At 33.7% G+C, this 19,446-nt stretch overlaps 1 protein-coding gene across 4 annotated transcripts; it reads left to right on the top strand.

The window, feature by feature from the left end:
* Nucleotides 1-950: 950 nt before the first annotated feature.
* Nucleotides 951-18,119, top strand: LOC115874871 (myoneurin-like). 4 transcript variants are annotated; one of them, XM_030890166.1, is made up of 6 exons: nt 951-1,071; nt 1,138-1,437; nt 1,504-1,871; nt 4,627-4,834; nt 11,786-11,966; nt 17,733-18,119. In XM_030890166.1, the coding sequence occupies exons 2-6, from the start codon at nt 1,238-1,240 to the stop codon at nt 17,832-17,834; spliced, it is 1,059 nt and encodes a 352-aa protein (XP_030746026.1). In that variant the 5' UTR covers nt 951-1,071; nt 1,138-1,237; the 3' UTR covers nt 17,835-18,119. The 4 variants fall into 4 exon arrangements, with proteins under 4 accessions (XP_030746026.1, XP_030746025.1, XP_030746027.1 ...); XM_030890165.1 differs by having other exon boundaries at nt 1,138-1,871; XM_030890167.1 differs by having other exon boundaries at nt 1,138-1,871; nt 11,786-11,970.
* The last annotated feature ends 1,327 nt before the right edge of the window (nt 18,120-19,446 follow it).

Genomic DNA, 19,446 nt, shown 5'->3' with positions numbered 1-19,446 from the left:
GTCAAAGACGGCTGGGGAATGGTAATCGATGATAATTTTGGCGAGGTCAAACCCTAGACATTACTACTTGGCTATTTTTTAATCGCGCTTACTGCCATTGTAATTTATTTAAAAATACAATTTTTAAATAGCGTAGTTTTAAATTCGAGAAAAAATATTTTTTTTGGAAATAGATTTGTGTATCTGGAAACAGTGACGGATACAGAGGGGGGGCCATGGGGCCCGGGCCCCCCCTAAAATCTGTAAATTTGTGTTAAATATTATTAGGCTTTTGGGTTAAAAATGGCGCCCTAAAAACATATTCTGCATTACTTTTTATTTTGGGCCGCCCCTAAAATAAATTCCGTTATCCGCCCCTGTCTGGAAACGTTATATCCTTTTTTAATTTTTCTATATAATTTTTAATATTTCCCTATATGTATAATTAGTAATTATTTTGAAGTCTCATTTTACAAAATTATCATCGATTAACATTCCCCACCTGTCTTGACGCCGTTTTTATTCGATCATACAATATAAGAAAAATAAGTACCTAGGTAATTATTAATTTTTGTAAGAAAACAAATTCGTAGAATATTGTAAACATAGACAGACACAAATACCGCATGATTGAAAAAAAAATGACGTCAGCGTTGGCTGTGAAATGAATAAGATCGCTGTCATTTTATATGTAAAGATATATGAGAAATGTCACTGATCGTTATTTTCACAGACGTCGTTTTTTTTCTTTCGATCACCCCATTTTATACAATCAGCGCTATTGTTGAAAAACAATTGAAAATTTGACAACTTTAAAAGACAAAACGTTTATAACAATATTTTTTAATGGCATACGGCTATTCAGGTTTCCGAATCTCAACAAAACACCAATGTTTTGCTTTTTTTGAAGCTACTTGACAAAACAAGAGCAAAAAATCGTTTTAACATCCAGCACATGTAGAACGATTTTGATCATCTCAAACTCCATATCGTTTTGTTAAAATTTCGGTTCAGAAGTCATAAACAGAAGGAAACGAATAGGCCTATATATCGAGTTAAAGCAAGAGAGACATTCCAATGACGCCTAGAGTGGTTTGTTTTTTGTTTAAATAATTTATAATAGTTCAGAAAATCAGTTACAAAATTGCTTTATTTCAGTTCCGCTTTGTATTGAATATCATCAAAAATTTCCGGTAGTTTTTTATTTTATTAAAGATATTTGTTATTATAAGTAGAAGAAAAAATACCTGTTATTGAAATGACTGTAATTTGTGAAATATGCCGTTTGAAACTGCCAACTGCAAAAATATTAATTTCTCACTATTTGTGTAACCATTCGAAATTTAAATTAGCCTGTGAAATTTTGAGATTAAGTGTTTTAAAGAGTACACCAAAAGTTTTGTCCAAGCAATTAGAACGTAAAACAAATACAAAATCCAACAGAAAAAGAATAAGAAGGTCTGAAACATTATTTGTAAATGATAATATTCATATTTTATATAGAAATAATGAAATTATTATTAGAGATGATAAAAGTGCTGTGGATATGGAATTCTCATTCGAGGAAAAATCATCTAAATCACAGGTTCAGCTTGATAACAAAGAAGTAAAATTAACCAAACTTGATGTAAATAGCAATAGTAGTAGCAACAATATCTATAACGAGTGCAAATCTGTAGAACGCTTTCGAAATACTGTGAAACTGGAAAATAAGAAATGTCTAGAGCCTGGATTAAATATATCTTCCAGCAGTATCTCATCGGAGGATACAGTTAGGAAAATTTTACCCAGAAAACGAATAAAAAAACGAAAGGATGTTAGAGAAAAAACAAGGCATTACAAAATTAACATAACCACATTGAAGACCAACGAATCCTTTAACGAAATTACGGGTTAGTGTTTCTACAGGGTGGTCCGAACTGTATTCCGGAAACTACGGCAGCATATTCTGCAGATAAAAATAAGTAAAAAAGTTCATATAAATGTATGTTCTAAAACGCTTAGTTTCGGAGATACAGGGTGTAGAAGTTTCATTTTTATTTCTATTTCTCCAAATAATTTCTGAAGTAACGTCAATATTTGGATGAAAATTGGTGTCTGGAAGTTTTTCAACATGAGAAATTTGATTTTGATGTCAATATGACTCCTAGTAGTAGAGGGCGCCACCTACATATTTTTTAACTGGTTTGAAGAGTAATAACTTTTCGTCCCTACCGGTATAAAACTACTGAGTGAAAGGATATACATTTCCGTGACTTTTTACGTAAAAAATGTCTCTTGGTAAAAATCACTACGAGCCACCGTTCTCAAGATATTTAAAATGGAAATAGTCAATACATGTCATTATTGATGAAAAATAAACAACGTTGAGTATAGATAGTTATTTGACTGAAATAATAAATTTGGAAAATTTTTATTTTTCTAAATTAACCATAATTTTTTCTGCGAAACAATGATGAAAAAACAGTTTCTGTTAAACTTTTGGCATAAAAACATTTCAAATTTATGATTTCAGTCTAATGACTGTTTAGTCAACATGCTTAATTTATGTTAATGATGATAGATATTGATAATTTCGATTCCAAATATCTCGAGAACCGTTACTCGTAGCGATTTTTACCAAATAGACAAGAGACCTTTTTTAAGTAAAAAACGTCGTAAATTTATATTTTTTTACACGCTAGTTTTATACAAGTACGAACGAAATGTTATAACTCTCCAAACCAGTTAAAAATATGTAGGTAGCGTCCTCTAAAAGTAGGAGTCATCAAAATCAAATTTCTCATGGCAAAAAATTCCCAGACACCAATTTTCATCCAAATTTTGACGTTACTTCAGAAATTATTTGGAAAAAATATAAATAAATATGAAACTTGTAAACCCTGTGTCTCCGAAACTAAGCATTTTAGGACATACCTACATTTATACGAGCTTTTTTACTTATTTTTATCTGTAGAATATGCTGACAAAATTTCCGGAATACAGTTCAGATCGCCCTGTATAACTTTATAATAAAAAATAAATTTAACAAATTTTATTCATTAAGCGGGTATAGTCTGTCTAACGAGAGCATCCGTGACAGTGACAGTTGTATCTGTCATTTGAATTTACTAGTAAATTGTATTTTCATGTCATCATTTTTTGAATGCCATCGGTCGAAATCTTTCTTGGACCGTTGGATAGACTATACCATCAAATAATAGTTATAAGAGTGAGTTATAAGCGTTATAGGTTACAAAAAAATTTAAGGCATTTTATTTAAAAAAACAACGACTTTTGCCTTGAACAATATTGTTTGTAGTATTTTGTGTCAAACATTTTTGAATCATATCACCATTACATCTCTGTAAAGATAATTTTAATAATTATACCGGATGTTTTTCATAAGTGGCTCAGCCCTATAAATGTTTGATTTTTTTTCAGACAAAAAAACGAGAGGGTGTATGTTAGTATATGACATAAATCAGGATTGATTGATGATTTCAATTATGTTCAGTCACTTCCTGTTTCACTGATGGAAATGACTACTATAAATAGTATTTTCGGTCTCGGTATATTTTTACTTTATTTCTTAGAAAATGTCATTCTGCCAACTTTTGACATCTTCGCTTAAAAAAATAGTATCCTAAATTTCAATCTAGATAATTAACTCTGTCCATAACGAAAATTTGACTTGAAATACCAAGTATGTAGTACCAGTTAAATAAAACACTAAATCACCACAATATACCAAAACACTTTTACTTTTACACTGGACGCGCCTTTCGCTAACCATGTTAGATGTTAGCAGCATCAGCAGATTATTAAAACTTAAACTTAGTTATAAATGGTCCGGCAAAAGTGCATCTTAGACTAAAGAACTTCTGAATTTTGTTTAAGTGCAAACTTAAAGGATGTATTTCAGGAAAATATTTTAACTTCTACAGGGTGGTTCAAAAAAGTGTGAGTGGATCAGGATGACTTATTTTAAATGGAACACCCTGTATCTTATTGCATTTTTGGATTTCTTTCTGATCACTTTACATAATTCTATATGAGTAAATATATTTCGATAATTTCAGAGATATTCATAAATAAATAAAGAATATATATTTTCAGTCTTTCTTAAAAAAATAATTAAAAATAGAAGAACTGTCCTGCAATCAAAACTATATTAGGTATTTACTTTAGATGGTCTGTACTTAACTTTGCTATAAATATGGTAATCGTAAATCATACAGGAGGTTCAAAATTCTATGCCAAACTTTTAAAAATATAAAATCTTATTTAAAGTGATCAAAAGGGAAGCCACAAATGCAATAATATAAGGATGTTTTTTAATGGAACACCCATTAAAAAAAATCATCGCGATCCACTCACACTTTTTTGAGCCACCCTATAGAAGTTAAAATATTTTCTTGAAATGCATCCTCGTGCATACTTTAGGTTTGCACTTAAACAAAATTCTCAAGTTTTCTATTCTAGGAGCTACAGATGCCCGACGCACTATTGCCGGGCCCAGGGGTGATAAAAAACACCTAGTATACGCTACAATTTATCGCCATACCTTGAAATAAAAGATTGGAGTGAAAATCTGAAATAGAAATATTGATGTAAATAAACCTTTTCGAAGCACTGGCCAAACACTGTACGTTGTTATTTTTTCAGGTAATTTTTACTATTGCACCTGTCGAGATGATAATAAAAATAAAGTGAATTTGAATAGTTTGAAATTAACATCGGATACTGAATCTGCTTCGGATAATGCTAAAACTAACACGTACGATCCAAAAGTATTTTGTAGTAAATGTGGAAATGGATATCGTGAGGAGCGAATGTTACTAGAACATATGAAAATTCACGAGACACATTGCAGGTGAGACTAGAATAATATAGTAGAATAAATAATTATAATAATAGTCTATCCAGCGAAGGAATGGCAGTTGTTGTTTGACAGTTTAATTAAGAATCAATGCTGTGTTTTAAGGTCGCTGAGGACAATGAGAATTCAGAAAAATTTCACAGGGATTTAGAGTTTTTTACACAACGTATAGTGATCAAGACTCCCTTGGTCTTGCAGTTTAATAGTAGTCTGGGTCCATGGTCTTGCAGGATCCAGCCTTAAGCTTGATTTTCATGCGTCCGTCATCCGTTGATATGATGGTCCGACGGCGATTGGTCATACCGTTTTTGCGCCACTTTTCATCCGTAAATTTTTTACTCAAGCCCGTCAACGGAGACAAGGACAAAGATCGTACCACAGTTTAAAGAATATAAAATATATTAAATATATTTTATATTCTTTAAACTGTGATCGTACGATAACGGACGTTTTGACACTTTTTTGACAAATTTAATCTAAACTTAATAAAAATATAATAGTACACGAGCTAGCACCGTCAGGAAAACGAGAATTTTAAAGAAAGCTGGTTCTGAAGTACATATCTTTAGCTATGCTCTACTGACCAAAGTGCGGGCCGTCTGGCTGCCTGTAGACTACTGCGCTTCACATCTGTACAGGGTATCCCATTTTCGTGTATTTTATGGGATTTCTCGTTTATGAGTACACATAATGATGCGATTTTCACATGACTTTGCTACTTTTTTATGAAACTAAATATGCTACACATAAGTTTGTCCTAGCCTCCTTAGTTCCTGAAATACAGGGCGAATTTGTGATGCGCAATAGTAAACAGATGTTGAATACTAACATGATGCGCAGTAGTGAACGCAACGTCTACCGGCAGCCAGACCGTCTGCAATCTGTTCAGGAGAGCATGGCATAGCAAAAGGTATATTAAAGGACCAGCTTTCTTAAAATTCTCTCTAAAAAACTTTGCTAGCTCTTAGACTATAAGTAAAACAGCGAAATCGTTATGGAAATGAAAATATAAAATGACACCAATCACAAGCAAATCGCATATCCGATGAACGAAGGCATGAAAATGCAATAAATTTAAAAACTGCGTAATTTTATAACCAATCAAAGTCTTTATTTAAAGACTTATTGGTTGAATTTTCAACCAATTAATTTTATTGGTTGAATTTAAAGATTTCGATTGGTTAGAAACGGTTATCTAATCCAAGCCTTTAAATACAACCAATGAAATTCAAATCGTATCAACGTATCATCGAACAACGGATGTATGAAAATCAAGCTTTATGCCTTGCTGCAAGACTGTTGTAAGTCTTGCACTTTTTTAATGGATTTTTACTAACTACTGGCACTTTCTACATAAAAAAAAATATTTAAATAAATAGTATGTTAAGAAATTTAATGCAAATGAAACTTTTTGAAGAAAGAATAGTATATATTGTTCTATAAAGAGTAAAAATTACACTTTTTGCGACGAGGCGGTACGCTTGATATACAGGCGAGGCACAAAAAGTCATTTTTATTCTGAATAGAACACAACACAGCTATTTTTTTCAAACGCCACAAATAATTTTTCAACTGATTTCTCTCTTTCTCAAACGTTCCAAATAATAAAAGTAGATTTAAAAGTTAGATTTAAAAGTTATCAAGAGGAAAGTAATTTACGGCTCGTTGAATTTGACACTTTATGTCAGTTTAATAATATATTTTCGTACTTTTATGCTTAGGCGTAAAAATGCTTTACTTTTATGCCTAGGCGTTAAAATGTTTTTTTTAATATTGTCAATCATGTCGCAGAAACTAATACTTTTGTGACGTTTGAAAAAAAAATATTTGTCCGATAAAAATTTTTATTTTCCAGTATACAGAGTGGTTCGAATTGTAGTCGGGAAACTTCGGCAATATATTCTGCAGATAAAAATAAGTAAAAAAGTAGGTATAAATTAGTGATGGGATAACTCGAGCGAAAATTCGCTCGTGTACTCGATTATTGAAATAACTGACATCGCTCGATTATGAACGAGCAATGCAAGTGACGAGTTACGAGCGATGAACGCAAGCGATCCTAGAATAAAACAAATTGCGCGATTTTAATGTAACATACTTGATAAAAAGCCTAGCGAACTTTCTACATACATTGCAGGTAGCAAATTTATACGACGTTTTCCGTTGTGTATCTGAGTGACAACATTTTACGACCTACATCGACAATGCTTTAAATTAAACTAAATCAAGCGAATTACGCTTTACTTGTCGCTTGCTACTTGCCATTAGCCATTCATCACCGAAAGAATATGTGCTCTGCGCACGCAACTTACTGCTTGGCATTACGATGTCAGTATAGCAAGCGACGGGCGAAAAATCGTATTTTTAAATACGAGCGAAATATCGCTCGAGCGATCGTTCGATTATTGAAATCGCTTGAAACTCGAGTACTCAATTATCGGAATTAATCATTTTTTCCATCACTAGTACAAATATATGTCCTAAAATACTTCGTTTTGGAGATACAGGATGTAGAAATTTCATTTTTATTTTGTTTTTTTCTAAATAATTTCTGAACTACCTCTGAAACCAAATTAACGTCAATGTTACTTTGAATGTGGTAGACAATGAATCAATATTGAAATTAAAAGAATTTCGGACTTCCATTGTCTTTATTTATTTTTTTATTAACACAACATCTCGCTCGGAAAGAAGGATTACTGATTGTTATCAAGAGGAAAGTAATTTAATTCCTAAAACTACTGAGCTTTTACACTACAGCCAGGCATTCATCCTTGAAGAAGTATACCTGCTTTGGTGCGTCTTATCCATGGTGCCATATCGTGCCATAATACGTTATTTTCCTGTAGACAACCCGAGCTTCTGACTACTTTATATTGTGATGTTTTGACCAAACATGGTCCGCATTACCTGACTTCATTGTTTCACTTTTTTACATGTTTTTTGTGCTCGCTAAGTCGTACATTTAGGCGACGTTTAGTCTTTTCAATATACGACTCACCGCATTCACAAGGTACTTTAGTAAGTGGCAGATGCACTGTTTCTCTTGTTTCAATGATTCCGGTCTTGATTTTGTTAGGACGCTTCTTAATAGAGTCGATCCAGATTTGAAGATCTTTATAGTTTTAATTTTACACTTTTTGACTATTCGCCTGATATTTTCTGACGTTCCTTTTACATTATGGAATAGTCAAGAGAGGCATCCTCCTCAGGTCGATGAACCAATGAGTCAGTTTTTTTTCCACAAGGGGCCGTCCTCTGCCGGAAACACTGCGACCTGTGAGGCCTATTAATTGTGTTTGTCCCCTTTCTATATCTGCACTCATTCTCCTATCTCTGTGCCCTGCGCTAACTTATGCAGATCCTTGATAGGATGGGAGCATAGTTCCTCCGGTTCTAGCCTAGCTTTCCCAAATAAAAAGTATCGCTTGCGATCCAGAGCCTTGCAGTGACATATTATGTGCTCCGCTGTTTCAGGATCTTTATCGCAGAGTCTGCAGCAAAGACTTCCTTGATGTAGAATGTAGAATGTAGAATGTTTAGGAGGGGAGTTAATAACCGCGACCTTATAGATCTCTATTGTGTGTTCCCCTTTCTTGAGTTATAACGAGTTATAACTCATCATACAGTCTCAGGGCTTTAAAAAAATCCAGTATCTGAGACGGCTCCACAGAGGCCAGCTCTCCATCCTCGACATCAGACGTACCAAGGTTTATGGCACGAATGGTCGTCGTCTCGGCGCACTCAGTGATAAGGTGTTCTGGTGTTTCCCCATTTTCCCCACAAAATCTGCATTCGCCATTGTTTCTCAGTTTCAGCATACAGAGGTGTTCGTTGAGGAGACAGTGTCCTGTTAGAAACCCCGTGACAATCCGAAGATTGTTTTTACTTAAATCAAGGAAAACCTTTGATTTTTCTCGGTCATAAGTTCTGAGGAACTTTTTCGAGTGTCTTAGACCGTTGGAGGACACCCATTCCAAGTTACGGATGGAGTTTTCCAGATTCTTCAGTTCCGCTTTCAGTTGGTTCCCGTTTGGAAAACAGAACGATTCTGGTCCAGTTAGTGGAGTGTTCGCTCCTTTTCTAGCTAGATCATTTGCTTTTTCATTGCCTTCTATCCCTTGGTGAGCAGGTACCCAGAGTAGGAGGACTTTATTTTCTTTGCCTAATTTGTTGAGCTTCTCTAGGCATTCTTTGACCAACTTCGAATTGATGGTTACTGAGTTGATCGCGTTGAGTGCTGCTTGACTATCGGATAGGATGGCAATTTCCTGTTTTCGATAATTCCTATCTAAAATAAATTGTACGCATCTTTCGATAGCGCAAATTTCTGCCTGAAGGATACTGGGGTAGGTGCCCATTGGTTCGGAGTATTTAGTTTTCGGCCCAAATACTCCTATCCCTGTCTCTGCTTTGGTTTTGGAAGCATCAGTATACCACGTGATGGTATGGTCTTTTATATGCTGAGTAAGCGTTTCTTGCTTCCAATCCTTTTTATTACTCAATACTACAGTGAGGTGTTTCTCAAAGTTGTAAATTCTTGGTATGTCATCCAATGGGAGTTGGAGAAGTGGAATTTTCTTTTTGAGAGTGTTTCAAGCCCCTGACCTGAAAATTCTCCCAGTACTGTTTCCGCCAATGACCATTCTAATCATTGTCGCATTGGCATAACTACCGACGACAATGTGCAGTGGTGTTAGGTCTAGAATGACCTCCATTGCTGCTGTTGGACATGTTGTCATGGCACCTGTGATGCAGATACATGCCAGTCTTTGTACTTTGCACAGGTTTTACCTTGCTGTACGTTGCTCTAGTTTTGTATACCAAGCAACTACTCTATAAGTAATCATGGGTCTTACTATCATGGTATACATCCAGCGCAAAATGTTAGGGGCACGTGTTCACCCCTCTTGTTTCAAGAGATCGCTTGACCACCTTGTGAGGTATATTGTCAAACGCCCTGGAATGTCCAAAAAGGCACAAAGTGCTGTTTCTTTGCTATCCAGGCTTGCCTCTATTAGCTCAGTTAACTGGTACAGAGCAGTTTCTGTGGATCTGCCCGCTCTATATGCATGCTGACTATCGTGCAGTGGTTTAACCTGTAGATGATTTACTATAATGTGGTTGTTCACTACTTCGTTTAATATGAACGATGTGAGACTAATAGACCTAAATGATTTGGGGTTAGCCCAGTCAGTTTTGCTTATTTTAGGTACGAAGATAACTTTCGCTCTTCTCCAGATGGTTGGTATATATCCCATCGCTAAGCTGCTTTTTGTAATGTTTAATAGATGGAGTGTAGCTATTTCCTGACCCTTCTTTAGAAGGGCAGGAAAAATCCCATCTATTCCTGCTGTTTTATAAGGCTGAAAGGTGTCAATAGCCCATTTCAGTTTTTGTTCTGTTATTGCTAGCTTGGCCGTCTCCCAGTCTTCCCTGCGAGAATTGTGGGGTTCGGTCGGAGCTACTTGCGTATCAATAGATATGCTACTTGGAAAGTGTGTATGAAGTAGGAGGTTAGCTCTCTTTTCATCTCCTTCCGTGTAGCTTCCGTCAGGTTTCTTAAGTGCCATGTTGGGGATGGGCCCACTCTTGGCCATAGCTTTGTGTAGCCTAACTGCATAAGTAAGACTTCCTTGATACAGGTTGAGCTTGTTTAGGTAACACTTGACAGCCATGTGTCCTGTCAAGAGGCCTGTTGCATGGCCTGTTGTAATCCGCATTAGCGTAATTAGCAATTTATTCTTGGGTGTGCCTGGGGGTCCTGGAGTTGAGCCCAGTGGGGGCCTAGGGCTTTGGTTGAAATGAAAAATAATTTTAAAAAACACATTTTTTGAATAAAATGTTTACATGAATTTCTCTATTAATAAATTTCATAGACTTGGTTATCCAACCGTGGTATCCAACTACGTTATCTCGTAGATTATTTAAATACCTATAAATTTTCTAAAAAAATAAAAATTGACACATTTTTTGAACACAACAAAATAATATTAACTAAACAACATTAGAAAACGTAATTTTTACTACATTACAAGCAAATAAAAATTAATACGTAGCCAAGAGTCTTAATTCATGATTTCTCTGGAGGTGCCCAGCAGTACCTGGGGGGGCGGGGGGGCGCACCTCCGGGCGTCCCTATAGTTACGCCAATGGTAATCCGCACTTTATTCCTACTAAGCATTAGCAGTTCTTTTGCAGTTTTTGAGCTAGGTCCTTGGATAAAAGCCTTGCGGTGCCTGTCCCCCTGTCTGTTTCTCCAGTGGATGTTCTGCTTTTCCCTGATCCAGAGTTTTAGTGCACTACGGGCCATACATTTGGGTATTCCCAGTACTGGCTCTGGACCAAGATAGGATGTCCATGATCCTTGCCTAGCTAGCTCATCGGCTTTTTCGTTGCCGTGGATGCCGCTGTGGCCCAGCACCCAGAATAATTTAATTCTGTTCCTTCGAGCCAGAGCTCCCAGTTCCCAGTTCACCTAGGCATTCCCAGACATGATGAGTCAGTTTTACTATTTGATATCATTTTGTCTACGGACTAGTACGGACTTCTCAGAGTAACCATTCTGAAACAAATCCGAATTGAAACGGAAATATATTACTCTTCAAAATACATAGTTAAAAAACATGTTGGTGGTGCATACTAATATCGAAATCGAATTTCTCATATCAAGAAACACCCAGACACCATTTTTTATCCAAATATCGTTAGTTCTGAAATTATTAAGAAAAATCGAAATAAAAATGAAACTTCCACACCCTGTATCTCCAAAATGAAGCATTTTAGGTTAGGATATAAATTTATACGAACTTTTTTATTAATTTTTATCTACTGAATATGTTGCCGAAGTTTCTCGAATGCAATTCGGACCACCCTGTATTTTCTAGCTGGACAGACTACATTGCGACTAATTGAAGCGTATGTTTTCAATTTCATTTTTTTTAGAGTGTGCAATGAAATATTTCCTACCGAACAGTTATTCAAACAACACATAGAAAATCATATGTTTAAAGTATTTGTATGTCATTTATGTAATTTTGAGTTTCCCGTCAAACAAATGTTGCACAATCACTTTCATCATCATTTTGAAGATTCTGTGTTAGACACAGTCATAGATCTGGAAAATGTACGTAAGCTTAAAACCGGACTCGTGTACTTGACAAACATTTGTTATTGGCATGCAGGGTTCGGCAATAGTTCGTCGGGCATCTGTATCTCCTATGGTAATCGCAAACTTTGAGTGACAAGCGATGGCGACAGTGCTGCCAGATTGTGATGGATTTATAAGATGAATCTTAATTTAGAATTGACAAACAAGATATTATTTATTATATCATTTTTTAAAGAGTTTTACGTTTTATTTTTAATTAAATAACTAATATTTTAGTGATTAATTGATTTATTTGTTTTGTAGCTTATTTTACTTATTACATATTGGCAAAAACTAGTCCATTATGAAGATTATTATAAGCGTTATTATGGGTTATTTATTTATTGATGTACATCTTACAACGCCATAAGTGGTAATAACAAGTAAGAGGGTGCTATTACTGCACAAACCAATAATCACAGAATTTAATAAAAATTAACTTTGAAAGTGATATAATGTGCTTATCAATCTCTTATCTTTCTGACTGCAGTCAAGGGTAATAAAGAATCTTTATCGTCAATCGTCACGTTCTCGTTCAAAATAGATTAAAAAACAGAGAAGCTACAAGCTCTTTACTTCGACTATTTAAATGCTTCGGCATATTTTTAACACACAATTTCAAGAAATGCAAATACAAAAACTCGAAAATTTAGTTTTTAAAAGAACTGTTTGTGTTTAAAAGTGAAATTTAAAAAAAAAGACTATGAAAATAGGCAAAAAAAACGAGAATTACTCACAAAGATTCAACAACAACACGATATTATACAAAATAATGACTGACACTATATACTAATTGTCAAATAATAAACGACAACATTGCTGAAAACGGCGCAATTTGACCAACTTAGCGATAATAAAATTCCAATGCCAAATTTTCATTTAGTCAGGTTTATAGACTTTAGTGTCAATGTCGATATGATTGATGACGTGCATCGGAAAATGTTTTGCTATTACTATAATAGAATAAACAACTTAGATATTTTATATAAGTGCAAACCTAAAGTATGTATTAGAATGTATTTCAGGAAAATATTTTAACTTCAACCGGATGATTAAAAAATGTGTGAATTAATCGAGATGTTTTTTTAAAATGAAATATACTCTGAATGAATATTATTGCATTGTTGGATTCCCTTTCTGATCACTTTACACAAATAAAATATTATTAAATATGTTTTGATAGTTTCAGAGATATTAATAAATAAATAAAAAAAAATAGTCTTTTTTTAAAATAAAATATTAAAAATACAATAAATTTCTTGAAATGAAAACTACAGGGTGCTACAAATTCGAGGTACGAGCATTGGTATCTCGGAGACGGTAAAAGATACGAAGATGGTTAAATTGGGGCAAAGTTGCGCCTTGGGATGTTTGCCAATATGCTATCAAAAAAGTTTCAAATATTTCAAGGATTGCTGAGTTTTTTGAGAAAAACGTATTTTTTATATAAGTGCAAACGTATTTAAGAAAAACGTATTTTTTTTGGAAAATAAATTTTATTTTTTCCTGACGTTACTTTTTAGAAAATCAAAAAACTAATTGAACATTCTTATAGCCACTTTGTCAGGGCTATCTGATAGTATTTTTAGATTTTCAAATTATCTGATAATTTGTGAGATGCATAGGTCAACTTAATTTTTTTAAATACGGACCTGCATTTTTTATTTGAGGTTTTGAAAGAATTTAGTCTCCTGAGTACAACGATATGCCACACTTTATATTTTTTTTTGTTTTAGAGTTTATATATTTTTTAGTTTTTTTGTTTAGAGTTTTAAGTATCTATCATAACCAAACCAAACAACAAAACTATTTAATTATTATTTAAAATAATTTCAAGCCCGACTCTAATTCTTTTAAATTATTTAACCTGATTATATTCATCGCAACAATAAGGAATATCGAGTCAATAGACAGATTTAAATAAATAATATCCAGGTCAGCAATTTAAAATATATTATTTTTAATTTTTTTTTGTTAATTTGGAATCTCAATGTATGATCTAATAATATGCATAACATTAATCCTAGTTATTATAAATATATCAACTTCAACAAACAAATTTCTAATGCTCTACATGTTCGAAAGGGTTTATTTAATACCACCCTCCCTATCGCACACATTCATTTTTCGTTCAATTTTATGTATAGCCCTTCCAACAGATCTTATTATACTTCCGAATGCATTTTGTACTTTTTGTTGTAAATGTTGGGGTATATTGATTTCACTTTTACAAATGACGTCAAGACACAGGTTCTGGAACCTTGCTGGCCATTATGCTGCTCCACCATTCCCAATCCATCTTCCGAGGAAATTATTTTATTGTTTATATTATTTATTTTATATTATTTTTTGTATTTGATTTTCCTCATTCAATGATTTATTTCACGTAAAAGTTTTCAGTTTTAAAACTCCTCAATATTGTAACAATTAAATATTTAAAAAAAAACGGAGCCGAACTTGAAATTAGTTTAAATAAATTGTGTTCAAATTTCCGAAACAAAAAAAAATAATTAAGTGTGGCATATCATTGTACTCAGGAGGCGGAGTTCTTTCAATATCTCAAATAAAAAATGCAGGTCCGTTTTTAAAAAAATTAAGTTGGCCTCTGTATCTCACAAATTAACAGCTACTTTGAAAATCTAAAAATACTATCAGATAGGCCTGATAAAGTTGCTATGAGAATATGCAATTAGTTTTTTGATTTTCTAAAAAGTAACGACAGGAAAAAATAAAATTGATGGTAAAAAAATCGTGGGTGTTTGGGAAGGCTTGGAAGGAAACAATGTTTTTGCGACGTTTCGCGACTTTATTGTCGCTTCTTCAGGCACTATAGGAGAAGCCTGAAGTGCCTGAAGAAGCGACAATAAAGTCGCGAAACGTCGCAAAAACATTGTTTCCTTCCAAGCCTTCCCAAACACCCACGATTTTTTTTATCTGCATATTAACTACTGGGAACTAACAATAATCATAATGGAATAAAATTGATTTTCAAAAAAATCCGTTTTTCTTAAAAAACTGAGCAATCCTTGAAATTTTTGAAATTTTTTTGATAGCATGTTGGTGAACATCCTAAGGCGCAACTTTGCCCCAATTTAACCATCTTCGTATCTATTACAGTTTCCGAGATACCAATGCTCGTACCTCGAATTTGTAGCACCCTGTATACTATACGTTACGGTGGTGTGGGAGGCATGGGCCTTAAAATCTATAAATTGGTTTAAATATTAGGCCACCCCGAAAATAAATTCCTGTATCCGCCCCTGTTTCTAAGTTGTTTATTATAGGAACTACAGAGGCCCGACGCACTATCGACGGACCTTGTATGCCAATAACAAATGTTTGCCAAGTACACAAGTCGACAGAGCGCACCATAATACGATTGGCAAGTATTAATGTAGTGTAAATATACAATATTAGCAGGCATCATGTGTTATATTACTGCATGGATATTACTGCAAAAATACTGTTAAGGTGCGTCCACATTGCTCGTGATCCTGCTCGCGCTCTTGCTTCTGATTGTGCTTGCGTTGCTTGCGCTTCTCGTTTGTCGTGTTTCTCAAGCTCTTTCGGCTCGCAAGCAACGGCGGCGGCGTCCACATTGTAATGTAGTGCTTGTGTTCATGCTGTTCGGTTATGGATGATACCCAAGTATTTTTAATAGCGGCTGCTAGTGCGATCATTATTGCAAAACGAAGGAGGCAAAGAGAAAAAAAGGCGATATTGGATGTCTAATAATTTCAAAAGTAGATCCCAGCACAGTGAAAATAAACATCTACGCGATTTACAAACAGACAGAATGTTTTTTAATATTTTTTATCGCATGTCCGCTACTGATTTTGAAAGACTTATTAACTTAGTTAAATACAACTTTTAGGAAGTGTATTCCGGTTAAAGAAAGAGTTAAATAAAGATTGGCCATAACATTAAGATTCTTTGCAACTAGAGACTCACATACTACTTTGGGTTATTTATTCAAAGTTTCCAAGCAAAGCATTTTAAAAATAATAAACCAGGCGTATGCCAAAAGATAAATCAAGTTCTCAAAGATCAGATTAAGATAAGTAGGTAATATAAATATATTACTTATATTTATATTGAGTTATATTTTATTAAACGTATATTTAAAATTATTAATCCAAGAATAAAAACAAATATCTGTAATTCTGAACAAAATAAAATACGAAAAATCATGGTAGTATCATCATACTGCAGTAAATATCGGATCCTATGAATGAAACCAAACTAAAAACTTAAAAAACAACATCGCAAACTGCTCGAGCGCTCAAACCGCGCCGTAAAGTGTGCTCGTATGGCTCCCAAGCATCTCTTTCATGTAGCCGAACACTCGGAACAGGCATTTTATGAGATCGCAAGCACGTGGAGCACCGTAAGCGCCGTGAACATCTCGCTCCGACTGTTTGCCATGTTTTTCGTGTCTCACGTGTTCGTTCGGCCTGCTCGCGAGCAATGTGGACGCAGCTTTAGAGATTTTATGTATCGATATATTTAAAAATACGATAACACACTTAACTAACTTTTAAACGACAAAAAAAACTAGAGTTCACCACTAAAAATAATAAAAAATATAACAATACCTATTATTAATTTTCGATTATTTCTGATGGATTTTTGCCTTGATCGCCTTCTTATATAAGACCACCAAATGGAACATCTGCTTCGTCCCAGTGGATTATAGATATCTCTAAAGTCTTTAGATAATACACAGGATGCTTCAAAAATCGGGAGAATACTTCTTCCCCCGATTCCTCGCGTAAAAATAAGATATATTTTTTATATCAAAGTAGGTCCGATTCTCTTTGTTTTGTAGCTTTCTAGCTTTGTAGATAAAGTTTTATATTTTTTCGAAATATAATTTTCTTCCAAGTTCGTTTAGCCATTCGAATAAAATTTTAAGGGTAAAAGTTACTATAAGTACGACATTTAGCATTACATTTTAATTAACTTTTTTTAAAGATTTCTAGTTAATATTGTTGAGTTTTGAGAACATTTTTGTGATTTGATATAAAAAAATCGCTGTAAGGTATTATAAGGGTATTACCATAGTAGAAGGCGGCTTTCCCTTCTATTATGGTAGGGTTTCCATAAAGGCTTTTAGAAATTCCGGACAAGTAAACTCAGAAATCCGGACAAAATCCAACTGTAACTGTAAAATATTTTACAATTTTATTAGGTTTCCCGGACGCTTTTCCAAATCCGGGCCGGACCGCCCCGTACACTTTAAAAATCCCTTCGTAAATCCGGTCGTATGGAAACCCTATATTATAGTATTACCACAGATTATACAGATTATAAACTTATCGTCAAAAGCATTGTTTTTCGTGGTTCCAATTTTCGGAGTCGCGCACTAGTTAGGTTACTAGTTTGCGCACAAGCACGCCCACTTAAGGCCTCTAAAATTGTGCACAGCGCCTGACCGGCCTTATGACCGGCCCAGTTATTACGCTGTTTAAACGGGAGTTTATTTTTGCGCACAAGAACATTTACTCGTTTGCTCATCGTCATAAAAAATAATTTTCGTACCACGAATTAGGGACAAGATTTTTATCTGTATACTTTTATAGGATACCTAATCTGTGGTATTATTGTAGATTAAACCTGCACCAATAACTAACTAATAAGTAACTGCGCCAGATTGAATTTCAGTTTTCGATACATTTTTCATAAAACGATAGGTCGTCATTATAAACTGCTGAAATGAAATGTTTTATTTTAAATTTTTAGGACTATAACCTAACAAGATGTTTTCCGACCACTTTAAATTATCAGACGAGTATTAACGACATACTGTATTATTTAAGAGAAGGACAGCAAGGTGTTATGTAAAATTGCTTTACTCTGCTCTGGGATAACTAAATTGCTACAAGGAAACAACTACATTTCAATAGTGTACCTACAGAGAAAAAGTAAGCTACATTTAGTTTACAAGATGTTATAAATCGTAAACAGTGGTTGTATAAATAGCATATAAAATAAGAGTGTTTCATATTCTACTGGGAATCTACCTATGCGCTATACAGGGTCGACCTGTATTCCGGAAACTTCGGTAGCATATTCTGCAATAAAAATAAGTAAAAAAGTTCGTATAAATGTATGTCCTAAATTGCTTAGTTTCGGAGATACAAGCTGTAGAAGTTTAATTTTTATTTCGATTTTTTCTAAATAATTTCTGAACTACCGTCAATATTTGAATGAAAATTGGTGTCTGCGAGTTTTTTGACATGAGAAATTGGATTTTGATGTCAATATGACTCCTATTTGTAGGGGGCGCCACATACATGTGTTTTAACCTTTGGTTTTAACTGTTTTGAAGAGTAATAACTTTTTGTCCGTACCTGTGTACACTACTGAGTGAAAAAAATACATTTCTGTGATTTTTTTACGTAAAAAATGTCTCTTGGTAAAAATCGCTACGAGCAACCGGTCTCAAGATATTTAGAAGGGAACTAGTCAATACATGTAATTATTGAAAAAAAATAAACATGTTGAGTAGATAGTTATTTGACTGAAATGATAAATGTGGGAGCTTTTTATTTTTTTTAAATTAATCATAAATTTTTCTTGAAAAAAAATTATGATAAAACAGTTTCTGTTGAACTTTTGACAAAAAATCAAATCAACAAAATGAAAATCATCAATTTGAAATCAATCATTTCAAATTTATGATTTCAATCTAATAACTATTTAGTCAACATGTTTAATTTATGTCAATGATGAGAGGTATCGGTAATTTCGATTCCAAATATCTCGAGAACCAATATTGGTACCTAGCGATTTTTACCAAGAAACCTTTTTTACGTAAAAAACGTCGCAAATGTATATTTTTTTAATCAGTAGTTTTATACAGGTACGGATGAAAAGTTATTACCCTTCAAACCAGTTAAAAATATGTATGTGGCGCCCTCTACAATTAGGAGTTACATTGAGATACAAATCAAATTTCTCAATGTCAAAAAACCTCCAGACACCAATTTTTATCCGAATATCGACGTTACTTCAGAAATTATTATTTGGAAAAAATCGAAATAAAAATGAAACTTCTACACCCTGTATCTCCAAAACTTAGCATTTTAGGACACATATTTATACGAACTTTTTTACTTATTTTTATCTCCAGAATATGCTGCCGAAGTTTCCGGAATACAGTTCGGACCACCGTATATTATGAAGCAAAACTTTAAGTCAGAATTTTATAGCTGGGATTAATATTGTATTTAAATCTTCTAGCTATAGAAGCCTAAAATAATGGCACAATTGTTGAAAATATAAATAGAATATTTGTTTTAGTTTCATAACAGTATTAACAATAACCAACTAAAATTATTTATTTACCTATTGGTAAGTAGGTACCTACATATGCATTTAAAGGTTAAATTAATTTTTTTGTTCAATAGTTTTCTGGAATCTACTCTAAAAAAACAAACACATTAATTTTTAA

This window comes from Sitophilus oryzae, unplaced genomic scaffold (assembly GCF_002938485.1).
Source record: "Sitophilus oryzae breed Bouriz unplaced genomic scaffold, Soryzae_2.0 scaffold_1307_pilon_pilon, whole genome shotgun sequence".
NCBI classification, from domain to species: Eukaryota; Metazoa; Arthropoda; class Insecta; order Coleoptera; family Curculionidae; genus Sitophilus; species Sitophilus oryzae.
This window is presented reverse-complemented; position numbering and strand designations above follow the sequence as displayed.